The sequence below is a fragment of the Rhinatrema bivittatum genome, chromosome 6 (genome assembly GCF_901001135.1).
Source record: "Rhinatrema bivittatum chromosome 6, aRhiBiv1.1, whole genome shotgun sequence".
Taxonomy (NCBI): Eukaryota; Metazoa; Chordata; class Amphibia; order Gymnophiona; family Rhinatrematidae; genus Rhinatrema; species Rhinatrema bivittatum.
Genome location: NC_042620.1, coordinates 267,015,305 through 267,033,351, shown reverse-complemented (window position 1 = coordinate 267,033,351; position 18,047 = coordinate 267,015,305). Strand labels below are relative to the sequence as shown.

At 44.9% G+C, this 18,047-nt stretch overlaps 1 protein-coding gene across 1 annotated transcript; it reads left to right on the top strand.

The window, feature by feature from the left end:
• The first annotated feature begins 15,840 nt into the window (after positions 1-15,840).
• Positions 15,841-16,842, top strand: LOC115094702 (olfactory receptor 1019-like). The gene has a single exon (XM_029607954.1). The coding sequence runs from the start codon at positions 15,841-15,843 to the stop codon at positions 16,840-16,842; it is 1,002 nt and encodes a 333-aa protein (XP_029463814.1).
• Positions 16,843-18,047: the final 1,205 nt, after the last annotated feature.

Sequence of the window (18,047 nt, the reverse complement as noted above, 5' to 3'; positions counted from 1 at the left end):
GTGGCATTCCAGAGGGGATTCTAGGGTAAGTTTGTCTTTTGGTGGAGGATACTAAGATCTGTAATTGTTTCTTAGTTTAAACTCTGTACTGTCTTCCATTGCCCAGGTTTTATGCTCCCTGTTTAATGTAACTTTACTTTCTACCTTGATGTTAATTGGTTTCCCCTCAGTTACATTGTAAACCGGTACGATAAGACCTAGTCTTGAGCATCGGTATAGGAAAAGAAATTAAATAAATAAATAAATAGAATGGAGATTCCTGAAGAAGTAGAGAGAATGAAAAGTAATTGAAGAAAGCTTGAAGAGTGGTTGAAAATTTGGAGGTAGAATTAGATACCAAGAAGTACAGAGACATGCTGGGGTGCGATAATCCAAAAGAGTTGTATGAGATTGGGGTGTGGGGGGGGGGGGGGGGGGGAGGGGGGGGAGATGAGGAAGAAAGAATTATGTGCATTGACCAGGCAAAGAATCTTGATGGTGATCTGAAGGCGATGAAGCAATGTGTGAAGGCGATAGGTAAAGCCAGAAGGATGCTGGGCTGCATAAAAAGAGGGATAACTATAAGAAAAAGGAGTTGAGAATGTCCTTGTACAGGACCTTGCTGAGGCCTCACCAGGATGGGAGTACTGTGCTGTGTTCACAGTTCTGAGGACTGTATCTCAAAAATGATAGAGATGGCAGCAGTCCATAGAAAGGAAACCAAAATGGTGCAGAATGTGTATTGGAAGACATATGAAGAGAGTTTGAAGGATGTAAATGTATACCCTGGAGTAGATGAGGTGCAGGGGAGATATGATTAAAAAATGCACACCCCGAAAGATATATTGACACACCAATTTAAAACCTTTTGCAGGGGGGATGCCATGGAATTGGCCCCAGTGGTGTGCTTGAGGACATGGCAGGCTGAAGCTGGAAGTATCAGTCCATAGTAGTTATGGTTGGAGCATGGCATGCAGAAGCTGGAAGACAGGACCCCAGGAGTTGTGTTTGGAGCAAGATAAGCTTATGCAGGATACATGAGGCCTCAGTGGACATGGTTGAGCATGGCATGCTGAAGCAGAAAGTGACAGACCATAGGGGTTGTGGTTTGAGAAGACAGGTTTATGCGAATATGTCAGGCCTCGGTGGTCATGGTTGGAACATGTCATATTGAAGCTCGTAGTGTCAGACTCCAGAAGTTATGGTTGGAGCATGGCATACAGAAGCAGAAAGTATCAGACCCAAGGGGCTGTGGTTGGAGCAAATCAGGCTGATGCAAGTTATGTCAGTAGGGGTGTTTGGTGCAAAGGAGGCAGAAAAACTCAGTGGAGACATACCAGTGGTGATGATTGTGGCAAAGCAGGCAGAAGAAGTAAATGGAGTCATACCCCAGTGGTGGTGTTTTGCAAATTTCCTCTGCTTGCTTTGCCACAAAAACTGAAACCATCACAAAGGTATGACTCTACTGACTTCCCCTGCATGCTCTGCCTCAACAAACATTTGGGATGAAACTTGCAGGGGAAGACATTGGAGTCATTCCCCAATGGTGGTGATTAGGGAATGGCAGCAAAGGATCTCAGTAGAGTCATGACCCTGCAGTGATATTTGGGAATAGCAGGTAGAGGATATTAGTGGAGTCATGGCCCTGCAGTGGTATTTGGAGAAAAGCAAGCAGAGAATCTCAGTGGAGTCATGACCCTGAACTTGTGTTTGGGGAATAGCAGGCTGAAGATCTCAGTTGTGGCATGACCCTGCGGTCACGTTTGGGGAAAGGCAGGCAGAGGACCTCAGTGGAGTCAGCGTTATTCCCCAGTGGTAGTGATTAGGGAATGGCAGCAAAGGATCTCAGTGGATTCATGACCCTCTGGTGGTACTTGGAGGAAAGCAGGCAGGGGATCTCAGTGGAGTCATGACCCTATGGTGGTGTTTGGAGTAAGACAGACAGAGGATCTTATTGGAGTTATGATCCAGCGGTGGTTATTGCAGCAAAGCAGGCAAAGGAAATCTATGGATTCAATGCTCTGCAGTGGTGCATGCAGAGAGGCAGATTGAAGAGGGATGTTTCAGACCCTTGTGATTGTGTTAGGGGTATGGAAGTGGAAGGCTGATCCTGGATGTACTGTAGCACAAACCTGCAGTGATGTTAGGAGCATGACAGTGGAAGGCTGCCACAAGATGTGCTGTCTGACCTATTTGCTGTTGTTTTTGGGGTATGGCAGTGAAAAGCTGCTGCTGGATGTGCTAACAGATCTGTGTGCTGTTGGTGTTGGGGTATGGAAGTGGAAGGATGATTATGGATGTGCTGTTAGTCCCCAGTGTTGATAGGGACATAGGAGGAGGAAGTAGGCTGAGTCATATTGCGGCAATGAAGATACATCAGGCAGGATTCATGGCAAGAAGGGAAGTGAAGAGAAGGGTTGACCACTCCCGTGGGTCCCTTTTTATTGTACATACATCCATAGCATACAAATGTGCCATCACATCATTGGCTCCCCTCTCCATAGCATAAAGACGTGCCATTATATCATTGGCTCTCCTAACCATAGCATACAGACCATTGGCTCAGGGGGTGTGTACAGATCATTTCATTGGCTGCTGAAGCCTATACCATATATGTGTCTGCCTTCTGCCTGCAGCTGAATACGTGGCAGCTAGATATCCTCTCCTAAGCAGTGAGGGTTAATTATAAGCTAGAGATTTAAGATGAGCTAGTTTTGCTGCATTCAGTGCAAAGGTCAGAGAGAAGGGAAGTTAGAGTTAACCCCTGATATGGCCTGCTGGCAAAGCTCATGATTCCCCACATCTCACCTTTTCTGTTTTTATTTAAGCAGCATAACAAATATCTCTGTATCCATGCTTTAGACCCCTACTGAAACCTGCTATGCTTTGCGTATGAGCTGGAGATAGGAGGGGGGGGGGGGGGGGGGGATATGGAGAGAAAAGCTGAGTCGGCGTGGTGTGCCAGCTGCCGCAGAGCTCTTGAGTCTCCACATCACCCAGAGCTGGTGCAGCGTGGTGTGCCAACTGCTGCAGGGCTCATGATTCCCTATTAAGCAGCATACAAGACATCTTTGTATCCAGGCTGAAAGCAAGATTTCAGTATGGATATGAGGTTGGGTATGCACTGAATACAGCAGAACAGGCAAATAATTAAGACAATTACAATCATTATAATAGGAATCATCTTTTTGAGCTAAAACGGTGTCTAAGACATAGCGGTTCTGTAATGCTACTTCTCTCATTTGAGAGACTTCTGTTGTGAGTAGTTTTAATGCATGGACTGTCAGATTAAATAGGGCAGTCGTCCAGTTAGCTAGGATGTGTAAGTCCCTGTAATTATCTATGGGAATCTTGATCGCCTCCCTTTTGTTACGGAGTCTTGCTTTAGGTAAACTGTTGACTGCATAGTATGAGGGGAGGATGTAGCCTAGAGTGCATCTGCCTGTCCAATTGGGGGGAATTCGCATATATGCTCTATGCCCACATAACATCCAAATGTTTCCTAACAGATTAGTTGACATGTCATTGGTATTTTTAATTTGTGTTATCATTTGGGCTACATAACTACAAAGGGTAAATCCCTCGTCCCCTCTATACTCTCTGCACCTGCTTGGGTCTCCCACTGCACATCCTGAAATCTGCCAATTGCACATATATGTGGTATAATTATGTAAGTGTTCAGTGATTATGGGCCTGTCTGTGTGTGCGTTAAAATGTGTTCTATTCATGGCTTCTTGTAATACAAAGGTTCAGTTACAATATGGATATTTTCCCACCTGAAGCCCCTTACCATCGCCTGGATCATATTCCTAACAAAGTGCAGCAGTCTCTTGAACACGGCTACCAATGTGTAGTATGGTATTATTAACTGGAGAGTTAATGAAAACACCTCTCTGTAAATGATAATTAGTCCGTACTGTAAGGTTAAATGGTACGGCATGCATCAGTAGTCCTCCGCAGGTATGGGTCGGCATGTGCATGCAGATCCAACTGTCTGTTCGATTCAACAGGTATGAAAAGTTCTGTGCATCGAGGATGTACATGTTGTTCCGCCATAGTCCTTGTTCAGAAATCACCATGGCAGGAGGGAGAAATAAAGCAAAAGAGGAGGGTGCAGAACACAATTGTTAATGAGTTGGCATTCAGGCAAGAAAAGGCAGCTAATAAGTTCTCTGGAGTTTTCTCAAGGCCTTGCTGTTCCAAGAGTAAAACGGGAATGACTGCAGCTATACGTATGTAAAGGTATCATTCACTTTTAGCTGTGGGATTTGAGGGCTGGAGTAAGTTCCATAAATGTCATAGTCAATCCTTCAGCAAGGTGTATCAATTTTTCATTCACCAAGGCCTAATTGTGATATGTGCTTCTTATGGCTTCGAGTACCTAATATAGGAAAAGAACTGAAATTCAAATTAATTAATGAGGAAATTTCATCATGACTATAACTTTTCTATTACTAATCTTATATAATGTTTTCCCACTTTATTATTAAAACAATGAAGAAACAACTTAAGTGTCATATCAAGATGTATCAGAAATAAATTTAGATCAAAGATCAAAAATCAAAAAGGTGTGTGAGAAATGTTTGAAAAATGTTAAAATAAGCTGCAAAGTGTTCATCTTCACATCTCTCATGGCAGGAAGGCTGTCAATCTGGAAAATATTAAAAACTGGCACACAGCAAAAAATTATTAAGGTAATGATTAAAGTGAAATTTTTACTTTTTTAACCTTGGAGAATCAATTCTATTATTCAATTTAATAAAATCAATTTGGATTTGCAAGAAAAGGCTTGGGAGGGATTGCTTTAGATGTAGCAACCTCTGTCAGTAAATATTTTAAGGTTCAGAATTCTGTATAAAATTTAGAAAAAGAAAATAAAACTGAAGTTTCCTTAAGACAGGAGGACTGTAGACCTGAAAAATAAAAACTAGTATACAACAGAATTATTAAAATAATAATATAGTACAACTGGTAGAATAGCATAGCGCCTCCTAGTGGAGGCACCATCATTACTTTATAGATTGCAACCTGGAACAATAAATTCAATCAATAATACTCTGAGCTTAAATTCAATGTGGAATATCAGAATACAATATCAATTAATTATTAGAATAGGAACTTAAACATGCTGTTCGCTCAGCTCTGTCTGCTACACGCTAAAGCGACTGTTACTACTATTAAATGTCCTTGTCAGTAACCTCAGTTCAGTATTAAAGAAGTTTGAAAGTATTGAAAAGGTTCAGTATTGAAGGTTGAGGGAGAAGGAGGTTTGGATCAGCAGGAGATCTGATCTGTTTCGTGCCCTCCTTTGAAAGCTGCAGCGCACAGTTAAAGAACTGTATCAGAGATATAACAGATACAGAAATTAGGGAGAGAAACTGCAGTACTAAGTCCAGTTTTTTCTTTTCAAAAGTTCTCCCTTCCCCTTATGAATGGCAATTAAGAGTTAACAACAGAAAGACAGAGTGAGGGGGATGTCTAGTGTAGGGATGTAGAACAGTGTTTCTCAAGAGAAAGTAAACAGAGGAGAGAACTTCATTCAATGAATCAAGTCTAGAGGTACTGAAAGGCAGCACAGTATAACATTAACTTAGTTAAATTATAATCCTTATACAAGAAATGTAGCAGCAAGTGATAACATAACTAGATAACGTCAATCATAGACAATGAGACCTGCAAGGATTTGCTGATCTCTTGTAAACAGATTCTATCTTAACTAACTTTGTCCTAAAACGAATACTGCAGTAAAAATACAAATTCTGTGCATTGGCAATGCAAGCAATTGCTATAAAAATTAAGGCTCAGAGAAACAGAGTCATCCTAAATCTGGTCCTATTTAACTTTGTCAAAGGGGAACATTTCACATGAAATTTACAGTGTCCTGTCCAAGTTTCAGTACAGTTACAACATAAGGCTCTGCATAGACTTTCTGTGGGGAAATGCTCTCTAAGTATGCAGACTTTCTGTAACTGAATAGCAAAGCCCAAGATAAAGATTCCTTCCAGGTTTGCTTTGTTTGCTCAATTACTTGGTGTAATCTGGTTTGCAATAGGTCATTGTACTGTCTTATTAGATCATTTCTTTCATGTTGATACTGTTTTTGTTTGTAACGCCACTGTGATATCAGGACTGCGGCTGCCTGGCCCAAGGTCATATATGCTAATTTCTTTGAAGATCTGGAGGCATTGTTACTGCTTATGGCACTCCGGGCGGTATTCAATTCAATTGCTGTCAGGGATCCCTCTAGCAACCCTCGGGTGTAAGAGGAGTGGAACCCTGTCTCCTTGATACTTGTGCAGAGTTCTCTAAGAACACTATAGGGAAGGGCGGACCAACTATATTCTGTCCCACCTAGTTCTTTGGTCCTTTCTGTAATGGGAGAGGCTTGAATCCCTTCCAATAATTCCTCCCTTGTGAGATTTCCATTCACTTGTTCTAGGTGAAACCCCATGCTGACCGCAGCACATAAATCGTTACAGGGAGCGGCGGTTTGAGATGGTAATTTACCTAGACAAATCGGTGATGCAGAATCAACGACTGTCGCAGGCAATGGCAGCTGGGGGTACAGGGAGCTGATGGTTGGTGGGGGAAGGGCTTGCGGGTAAGGTGGAGGGAGGCTAGCTTCTCTGATTTCAGTGTCTTTAGTTTCCTGGGGTTTTTTATCTGAGGTGGACGCAGAGGAAGCCACAGAAGCCGTGGTTGGGGACGGTGCCTTGTGAGTGTGTGTCCCCAGATGTTCTATCGCTTCTGTGCATTTTTGCCAGAGCAACAATTGCCTTATAGGAGCTCGTGGGGGTGTATGCAGGCTGTTGCCTATCTTAATCCAATCTTGGACATCCAGAGTTCCAGCCTCTGGCTACCATGGACAAAGGCAGGCTATTTCACTTATCAATTTTTCTAAGTCCCCTAGTCTGACTTGTGCTATTTCTCCCCTGGTGATGAAATAATGATTCTTTATTATTTTCTGCAGCTTTCTTGCATGACACGTCTGCTTAGCTGACAGTTTCCCCCCCATACTCACGATTGTTGGGAGCAGACTTGCTGAAAAATTACTTACGATTACGGGAGCAAGTTTGCTGTTGCGGTGGCCACCTAGGCTGTTCCAGCCGAGTGAGCAGAGGCTATCACGGCACGGGTCACCAGATATTACGACAATGAAGACACATCAGGCAGGATTCATGGCAAGAAGGGAAGTGAAGAGAAGGGCTGACCACTCCCATGGGTCCCTTTTTATTGTACATACATCCATAGCATACCAATGTGCCATCACATCATTGGCTCCCCTCTCCATAGCATACAGACGTGTCATTATATCATTGGCTCTCCTAGCCATAGCATACAGACCATTGGCTCAGGGGGTGTGTACAGATCATTTCATTGGCTGCTGAAGCCTATACCATATATGTGTCTGCCTTCTGCCTGCAGCTGAATTCGTGGCAGCTAGATATCCTCTCCTAAGCAGTGAGGGTTAATTATAAGCTAGAGATTTAAGATGAGCTAATTTTGCTGCATTCAGTGCAAAGGTCAGAGAGAAGGGAAGTTAGAGTTAACCCCTGACATGGCCTGCTGGCAAAGCTCATGATTCCCCACAGAGTCAGGTCCCAATGCTATTTTTGGGGACATGGCAGGGGTCAACAGCATGTTTCAGGCCCCACTGTTGTTATTGATGATATAGTAAGAGGCATCAGAATTTACCAGGGGTCATAGCAGGAGAAAGTAGGATATCAGGCCCCAGCATTGTTGTTGGGGACATGACAGGAGACAGCAGAATGTCAGGCCCCAGTGTTGTTGTTGGGGACATGGCAGAAAGGAGCAGGATTTTCCAGAACCCAGTTTGTTGCTTGGAACAAGGCAGGAGACAGCAGGATGTATCAAGCCCCAGTATTGTGGTTACGGACATGGAAGAAGGGAGCAGGATGTGTCAGGCTCCAGTGGTGGTATATAGGGTAAGACAGGTGGATTATGTTAGTCCATGCTGGTCCCACTCATGGTACATAAGGCAAGGCAGGCAGATGGTATCGGTGCATGATGGCCCCAGTGTTGGTATATAGGGCAAAGCAGGCAGATGGTATCAGTTTATGATGTCCCTATTGATGGTAATAGGGCAAGGCAAGCGCTATGATGTTCATGCATGTTGGCCTCATTGGTGGTATAGAGTGACGGCAGGCTGATAGTGTCAGTATATGATGACTTAGGCCTTGACACTGGTTCTGACTTGTGGATTAGACCCCAAGCCTGGCCCTGCACAGAGGCTGAGGACCTGCACTAGGCCAAGCCAGAAGCCTAGGCCTTGATTCCAGGCCTGGCCCAGGGGGCTAAACCTTGGTGCCAGGCCTGAACTGGGCAAGGTCTCGTTTCCATGCCTGGCCCAGTGTCTAGGCCTGAGCACTGGGTCAATTTGTGGACTAGGTCTCAGTGTAGGCCTTGGTCATTTTGCTGTGCCCAAAAAAGGGGGCCTAGGCTAGGTCTCTGCCTCAAGCCCAGCCCAGTGCTCAAGCCTGATCTTGGGCTCAGCCTCAGTGTATCGGCTGGCCTGGGATGCATAATATATGGTCAGTTCCAGGGCCTAGGCCTGAGTGCTTGGCCTCGGCACTGGGCCCAGCCTGGGATTAGGCATCAGCGTTGGGCAGTCTTTTGGCTGGTGGAGGCCTGTTATTGTCTTTTGAAAAATGCTTTGAATCGGAATATACCCCAGATTTTTTGGATATTTTCATTGGAGGCTATTTTTGGTTTATTCCATTCAAAATGTATTTTTGGAATTCATAATAAAATAATGTATATCCCTAATACAGTAGGTAATGTTGAAACCTCCCATAAGAAAGGTATGTGTACTTACTTCTGACCCACTCCAACCTCATGTACAACTGCACTAGCCACTCCTCCTCTAAGCTGTGCAACTCCCAGGTTTTTTTATTTTTATTAATTTTATTCTGCTTTTCAGCACTTCAAAGAGCATTGCATTTAGGTACCTTAGGTATTTCCTATTCCCAGAGAGTTTACAATCTAACTGGGAGATATATCAAGCCGCGATGGGGCTGTAACGAGTATTAAACAGCGTATATTATGCTCTCTGGGGCAGATTTTTAAAGTTATGCACGCACGTGCGTCCTGGGGCTTTGCGCGCGTAAAAACGGCTGGATTTACGTGCGCAGGGCTTTTAAAATCTGCACCTCTGTGTATACATTTTCTTGGAAACATTCTGTGCAGAAATTAACAGTTTAAATGTATGCAGGTAGCTTTGGTGGGTAATTTTTAAAGGCAAAGTATGAGAGTATCCTCCCTTTTAAAACTGGTGTAACTTATGCACATATTTGATGGAAAATTTGTGCAGTTAGTTAGAATATATCTAGACTTGTATTCTAGAGTCCAGTTTTTCCTCTGGTATTTTCAGAATAGTTATAATGGAACATGGAAAATGTAGAATTTATCCTTTCTCACAGGACAAGCAGGATGGTTGTCCTCACAAATGGGTGACATCGAGGATGGAGCCCAACCACGGAAAACTTCTGTCAAAGTTTCTGGAACTTTGACTGGCCCCTACTGGGCATGCCCAGCAAGGCACCAACCCTGCAGCCAGTAGGGGTCCCCCTTCAGTCTTCTTTTTTCGGCTAAATTTTTGCTCAATGGCCATGGCGTCGGGGTTCCGTCGGTGCCCAGATTGTATGCATACCATGTCTATCACAGACCCTCACAGAGTCTGTGTATTGTGCTTAGGGAGTGAGCATGATGTCCTGACTTGCACCAAATGTGCCCTTATGACACCAAAAGGTCGCAAAGCCAGAATGGAGAAGATGGGACTCCTTTTCCATGCTCACACTCCGACGCCGTCCATCGCATCGACGTCCTCGGAACCGGCACCGTCGAAGTCCTTCCATCATCGGGAACCTCCCGGTGACCGTCTGCCATCGACGTCTCCACGGCCATCGACTCCCGTCCCTTCCTCCGAGGATCGTGGGGATCGGAGGGAGAAGCATCGTCATAGACATCACAAGTCTCGGACCCTCGAGGAATCGAAGTCATCGACCTCGGTACCGTCCGAGCCTCCACCGAAGAAGTCTCGATCAGAAGCGGCACCGTCCACTTCTGTTTCTGAGACATTGAGGCAACCTCACCCCATCGGGGTTTGGGAGCCGCAATTCCACCGGTGACGGTGGTCCCTCCGGCTCAGCCTCAGCCTCCCTCTTCCGCGGAGCCGGGTATTGTTACCCCAGGTCTCTGGGAAGAACTGGACCGGCTGGTCCAGGAGGCCATCGACAAGGCGATGCAACGGTTCCAGACTCCTTCGGCACCGACTCCGCCACCGAGAGTGGAACCAGTCATCGACCCGATTCCAGCAGCGCTGGCACCGCTGCTCGCTCAGATGGAAGCGCTCATGACTGCCCTTCCACCGGTGATGCCCGGGTCACCGACAGCACCGGTGCGCTCCCCGATGCCAACTTCATCGGGTGCAGAAACACCGTATCGAATTCCTCCTTCGGGAGTAGTTCCATTGGTGCCGTGTCGTCCCTCGCCACCGATACATTCCTCCGGGGCGATACGCACATCGGCTCCATCGATGCCTTCGATGCCGGCACCGATGCCTCCAAGGGTATTTTCGATGCCCCCGGTGGTTCCTTCGGGTTTCTCGGAGCCTCAGCCGGGGCCTTCATGTATCCAACCCCCTCGAGGTCCTACAGGTCAGCAACCTGATCCTTATGACACCTGGGGTGATGATTCTTCTACGGATACCGATGATTTACCTTCACCACCCTCTCCTGCTGAAAGCAGAAAGCGTTCTCCTCCTGAGGACCTCTCTTTCACCAATTTTGTGAAGGAAATGTCAGACCTGGTCCCTTTTCAGCTTCAGTCAGAGCAAGATGACAGGCACCAAATGATGGAGTTACTCCAATTTATAGATGCCCCAAAAGTCATCACTTCCATTCCAATTCATCAGGTTTTTCTGGACCTTCTAAAAAAGAACTGGGAAACTCCTGGATCTGTTGCTCCAGTAAACAAAAAAGCGGACTCTACTTACCTCGTACAGTCAGCACCTGGCTTTCAAAAACCTCAGCTAGACCACCACTCTGTTGTGGTAGAGTCAGCACAAAAGAAAGCTAAAAGAATGAAGCCATACTCATCCATACCTCCTACTAAGGAGAACAAGTTCCTAGATAGTATAGGCAGAAAAGTTTACCAAGGGGCCATGCTTATTTCTAAAATAGCTTCTTATCAGCTGTATATGACCCAATACAACAGGGTCATTTTTAAGCAGATACAAGAATTTTCAGATACCTTACCAGAACAATTCCAACAACACCTTCAAACCCTTGTACTTAAAGGTTTTGAAGCTGGAAAGCATGAGATACGAACATCTTATGACATCTTCGATGCTTCCACTAGACTGTCTGCCACAGCCATCTCAGCAAGACGTTGGGCTTGGCTAAAGTCTTCTGACCTTCGCCCGGAGGTTCAGGACAGGCTCTCCGACCTGCCCTGTTTAGGGGATAATCTGTTTGGCGAGCAAATTCAACAAATAGTTGCTGAATTAAAGGATCATCATGAGACCCTTAAACAGCTCTCATCGATTCCTTCAGACTTCCCTCCTAAACAACCATTTAAGAAGGAACCTAAAAAGTCATTCTTCCGTCCACGGAAGTATTATCCCCCACACATCAAGTCCAGGTCAACGAGGCCGTATCAAAAGCCTCAGCCTCGTCAACCTCGAAAGCAAAAACCCACACCAGCTCTGCAACCAGGCCCTGCGTCGGGGTTTTAACTTTCAATTAGAGAGCAGATGCCTAATCCCTCTACCAAACATACCTGTAGGAGGTCGACTAAGCCACTTTACAGAAAAATGGCATCACATCACCACAGATCATTGGGTGCTAGCGTTAATTGCACAGGGTTACCATCTAAACTTTCTAACTCTTCCTGCGGACTCTCCACCTCTGCAAGCGTGGAGACTTACTAACCACTCTGTTCTTCTAGAGAAGGAAGTTTCTCTTCTCCTCCAGTCCAACGCTATAGAACCCGTTCCTCTGTCCCAACAAGGACTAGGGTTCTATTCCAGGTACTTTCTGATCCCCAAAAAGTCAGGAGGACTTCGACCAATCCTGGACCTGCGGGCCCTCAACAAGTACCTTCAAAGAGAAAAGTTCAAGATGATAACCCTGGGCTCGCTTCTCCCTCTGCTGCAAAGAGAGGACTGGCTCTGCTCTCTAGACCTCAAGGACACTTATACCCACATTGCGATAACTCAATCTCATCGCAAATCCCTCAGATTTCTAGTAGGCCAAAACCACTATCAATACCGAGTGCTCCCATTTGGTCTAGCATCCGCTAGACCAAATGGGAGCCGCAACCACTACGAGACATTTTCACCAAATGTCTCGTAGTGGTTGCGGCGTTCCTCAGGAAGGAAGGCGTCCATGTCTACCCCTACTTGGACGATTGGTTGATCAGGGCCCCAACCCAGCAAATCGCTCGGTCTTCCCTGACCCTGACAATTCGAACTCTAAGTTCTCTGGGATTTCTTGTCAACTACGAGAAATCCTACTTACTCCCATCTCAAACCTTATCCTTCATTGGAACAGACTTGGACACCTTACAGGAAAAAGCCTTCCTTCCTCATCAACGTGTCCAAACCCTGGTGTCCCTAGCTTGCCAGTTGCAGTCTCAACCCACAGCAACAGCTCGCCAATTCCTCATTCTACTGGGACACATGGCCTCTTCAGTTTATGTGACTCCAATGGCCCGTCTTGCCATGAGAGTCATGCAGTGGACTCTGAAATCACAATGGATCCAAGCCACACAGCCTCTGTCGACCATTGTTCGCATCACCAATGCTCTCCGTCTGTCTCTTGCCTGGTGGACAAATCAATCCAACCTCCTCCAAGGCTTGCCCTTTCATCCACCAGATCCTCAAATAATCCTCACCACCGACGCTTCCAATGTTGGCAGGGGAGCCCACGTAAACAATTTACAAACTCAAGGATTCTGGTCTCTAGAGGAAGCCAAACACCAAATAAATTTCCTGGAGCTTCGGGCAATCCGATACGCTCTCCGGGCTTTTCAAGATTGCTTATCAAATCACATAGTCTTGATTCAGACGGACAATCAGGTGGCCATGTGGTACATCAACAAGCAGGGAGGCACAGGCTCCTTCCTTCTCTGTCAGGAAACTGCGCAGATTTGGGCAGAAGCCCTCTCCCGTTCGATGTACCTCAGGGCCACCTACTTGCCGGGAGTAGAAAATGTCTTGGCAGACCGGCTGAGCCGTGTCTTCCAACCACACGAGTGGTCACTCAATCCCTTGGTAGCGACCTCTCTCTTCCAGAAATGGGGTTATCCCCACATAGACCTCTTTGCGTCCCCTCAGAACCACAAAGTGGCCAATTACTGCTCTCTCATTCGGACTCAGCACTCTCGGCCCAGGGATGCATTCTCCCTCCCGTGGTCAACCGGTCTGCTTTATGCATTCCCTCCACTTCCTCTTCTATCGAAGACTCTTGTGAAGCTACGTCAGGACAAGGGAACCATGATCCTGATCGCACCTCACTGGCCACGCCAAGTGTGGTTTCCTATACTCCAGGATCTCTCCATCCGCAGGCACATTCCCTTGGGAAAGGACCCGCATCTGATCACTCAAAACAACGGATGCCTCCTCCATCCCAATCTCCAAGCCTTGTCCCTGACGGCATGGATGTTGAAAGGTTAGTCCTTCAACCACTTAACCTATCGGATTCAGTTTCTCATGTCCTCATCGCTTCACGAAAGCCTTCCACAAGAAAATCTTACTCCTATAAATGGAAAAGGTACACATCATGGTGCACTTTTCAGTCCCTTGATCCCCTTTCCTGTCCAATTCCTAAATTTTTGGACTATCTTTGGCATTTGTCAGAATCAGGTCTGAAGACCTCCTGTATTAGAATGCATGTCAGTGCGGTAGCCGCCTTCCATAAAGGTATCGGGGGTGTCCCTATTTCAGTACAACCCCTTGTAACACGCTTTCTTAAAGGCTTGCTCCATTTGAAGCCACCTTTACGTCCTCCGGCCCCATCTTGGGACCTTAATCTGGTTCTTGGTCGCCTTATGAAACCACCCTTCGAATCTCTTCACTCCTGTGACCTTAAATATCTTACATGGAAAGTGATTTTCCTTTTAGCTATCACTTCAGCTCGCAGGGTTACCGCCTGCAGGACCGGGCGGTACTCCGCACTCACCCTAAATTCTTACCTAAGGTAGTTTCGGAGTTTCATATTAATCAATCCATTATACTACCTATTTTCTTTCCCAGGCCCCACTCCAACTCCGGGGAACAGACTCTGCATACCCTCGACTGTAAACGTGCTCTAGCTTTCTATCTAGACTGTACAGTTGCCTACAGAAAGAGTACTCAATTATTTGTCTCTTTCCATCCTAACAAGTTAGGGCAACCTGTGGGTAAGCAGGCTCTTTCCTCCTGGTTGGCGGACTGCATCTCTTTCTGCTATCAGCAAGCTGGCATTCCCTTTCAAGACCGTGTTAAGGCACACTCTGTGAGGGCCATGGCGACTTCAGTAGCTCACCTTCGATCGGTGCCGCTTCCTGACATCTGCAAGGCTGCTACCTGGAGTTCTCTCCATACATTTGCAGCCCACTACTGTTTGGACAAAGCTGGAAGACAGGATTCCATCTTCGGCCAATCTGTCTTGCGTAACCTTTTTCCAACATGACGTACCAACACCCTTCCGCCTACCCGGTGGGGTGCGGATGTCCTCTACCAAATTCCACCCCAGTTGTTGTGCCTGTTGCACGCCGTTGGGTACTTTTGGTGCACGTTCGGACATCCTCAGCTCAGTACTCACCCATTTGTGAGGACAACCATCCTGCTTGTCCTGTGAGAAAGCAAATGTTGCTTACCTAATGTAACAGGTGTTCTCACAGGACAACAGGATGTTAGTCCTCACGAAACCCGCCCGCCGCCCCGCTGTGTTGGGTTCGTTTTCTTATTTTATTTTTCGGCACTGCCTGTAGCTTTGAAACAAGACTGAAGGGGGACCCCTGCTGGCTGCAGGGTTGGTGCCGTGCTGGGCATGCCCAGTAGGGGCCAGTCAAAGTTCCAGAAACTTTGACAGAAGTTTTCCGTGGTTGGGCTCCATCCTCGATGTCACCCATTTGTGAGGACTAACATCCTGCTGTCCTGTGAGAACACCTGTTACATCAGGTAAGCAACATTTGCTTTTTGACAGATGCATGTGTAACAGTTCTCTGCATCTTTAGCAAAACGTTTCAGGTGGCTAGAAAGTTGAGCATTTTGGGATCCTCCCCCCATCCTTTTTTGGGATGGGATCAGGGGATATAGCTATTTTCCTCTCAGCATGCTCAAGAAGGATGGGGAGAGATGCCTCTCAAGTTGGAGATTTGAGAGGAGGGTTTCTGTGAGGTTGATGTTGTGGTAGGCCTCAACGCTTGCCAGAGGAAGATTTTAGAAGACTTTTGAGAGATTTTTTGAGAGTGTTTTATAATGTTTTCACAAAGGCTGATCTTCCGTGCCAGCAGCTCCTCAAGAACGGTACATTGCTGAGTCATCACAGGTGATTTTCTTAGATTCTAACAAAACATATTCCATTATATATCTTGGTTGACTGCCCCTGCTCCCCCACTCCATACAAAAAAAAATAGAACTGAACCATAAATGTATTTGGAAGAAATGTAAATGGAGTAGGGTTGAGACTGAGTGTGGGCGAGCTATTTTGACTTCCTGCCATTAGATTTTGCTGACAGTTCCGAGCTGAAAAGTGTAACTGTATTACTTTTCATAAGGAAATCATATATGTATTTAGATGTTTTTGCTTAATATTCTTTCCATTTTACCCCTTGTAATCCTTACAGCTAATCAAAATGGGAGAAATGGAAAAGGTAAATCACACTGAAGTGACAGAATTCATCATTCTGGGGTTCTCTGACCTTCCTGAGATGCAGCTTCTCCTTTTTCTTGTCTTTTTGATTATTTTTCTGATGTCCATGATGGGGAACCTTCTTATTATTTCTGCAGTATGCTCTGAACCTCATTTACAAACTCCCATGTTCTTTTTCCTCATCAACTTGTCCTTCCTAGAAATCTGTTATGTGACTGTCACAGTGCCTAAATTGTTAGCGATGCTCATAACACAATATAAGATCATCTCTTTCACACAATGTATAATCCAGATGCATCTCTTCCTGTCCTGCACAAATATAGAATTCTATCTTCTCACCTCCATGGCTTATGATCGTTATGTTGCCATCTGCAATCCCTTGCGTTACACCGTCATCATGAACAGGAAAGTCTGCCTAATTCTTGTTATTGCTTCGTGGATGACTGGTTTTCTAAATCCAGTTCCCCACACTCTTATTGTCTCACAATCATCTTTCTGTAGCTCCAATGAAATTAACCATTTCTTCTGTGACCTGACAGCACTGATGGCCCTGTCATGTTCAGGGACTTCTGTCATTGAAATTATAATCTATATTGAAGGTTCAATATTGGTTTTTACTCCTTTCATGTTAACAGTTACATCGTATGTGTACATTATTTCTGCCATCCTGAAAATCCGCTCTGCTAAGGGTAGACAAAAGGCCTTCTCCACCTGCTCCTCCCACCTCACAGTTGTCATTTTATTTTATGGAACCTCTTTTGGTGTGTACATGAGACCCAAGTCTGTCTCTTCCATGGATGTTAACAAACTGCTTACTGTAGTGTATATAACTGCAATTCCACTGCTCAATCCTTTGATTTACAGCCTCAGAAACAAGGAGCTGAAAGAAGCCCTCTGGAAAGCAAGCAGAATATTGAAGAACTATTTTTCTCAAGAATTAATAAAACTCTTCACACAGTATTTGGTGGCAAAATCTCAACAATGAGTGGAAAATATGTGAAGAGACTGATGGAAAATCAACTCATAGATGAAAAGAATCATGCTATCTCCAAAGAAACAAAAGTAATAACACCTGTGCAAGTGTGCTCATATTTGTAGTAAATGATGATATTTTGTGGTTTCCTTTTATTGCTTCTTTATGGATCTCTTCCTATCTGCAGCATCATCTCAGGTTCTAAACTGGACAAGAAGTTTTATCTATTTATCTCTTTATCTTTGTATCGTGTATGTACTGTATATCTATTTAGATAGATAAATAAATAGATGTAAACTCTGAGCCCGATATTGAAAACGACACTTAGCCAGCTAAGTGACGCTGCTGAATATCTTGCTATTTATCTTTTTTATGATTCTTTGTTGTGATCCTCTCTGGAAAATTGATTTCCAGAAATTGCAGAATATGTCTTTTAAATATATTAAATATAATACATATTTTTTGTTTTGTGCATACATTTATAAAAGGCTTGAGTCTAGATTACCCCAAGGTTTCATGTCTTAGAGACAATAGGAATGGATAGGTCATCTAGCAACGGATGGGAAGGAGGACTGCAAGCAGAGTGGGGAATAGTGGAAAGGTAAAGGATTTCTGTTTTAGATGTGTTTAATTTAAGGCGGTTATGAGATAGCCATGTGTTGATGGTTTTAATATATAAACATACGGTGGAGAGTGTAGTGGACCAGGATGAAGAGTAAAGTACGAAAAACTGGATGTCATCAGTGTAAATCTTAAATTGAATATAATGAGGCTTTTGAGTAGATGGCATAGCGATATTAAGTAGCTGGTAAACAAAATGGCAGAAAGTGAGGACCCTTGAGGGACACCGGAAGAAGGGGTGTACCATTCAGAATGATTGGATAAGTATGAGCAAAACCGGTTTAAAACAGTGTCTGCCAAGCCAATGGACTCTAATTGAGAAAGAAGAATTTAGTGGTCTAATGTATCAAAAGCAGCTGAAATATCTAGTAGCACTAGGATATAGTCAGTGTTGGCATCGAAATCTCTAATTAAGGTGTCAAAAGAGAAAGTAGTAAAGTTTCTGTGCTATGGCCTTTATAAAATCCATGTTTATTCGGATGAAGAAGAGCATTTTCAGATAGATAGTTGGTGAGTTGATGTAAGACCACAGATTCAAGTATTTTTGCTAGTGAGGTAAGACATGTGATAGGACGTAGGTTGGAGAGGTTTGAGAT

Coding starts and splice junctions, on each gene's coding strand:
- LOC115094702 (XM_029607954.1), top strand. CDS start 15,841: ATGGGAGAAATGGAAAAGGTAAATCACACTGAAGTGACAGAATTCATC.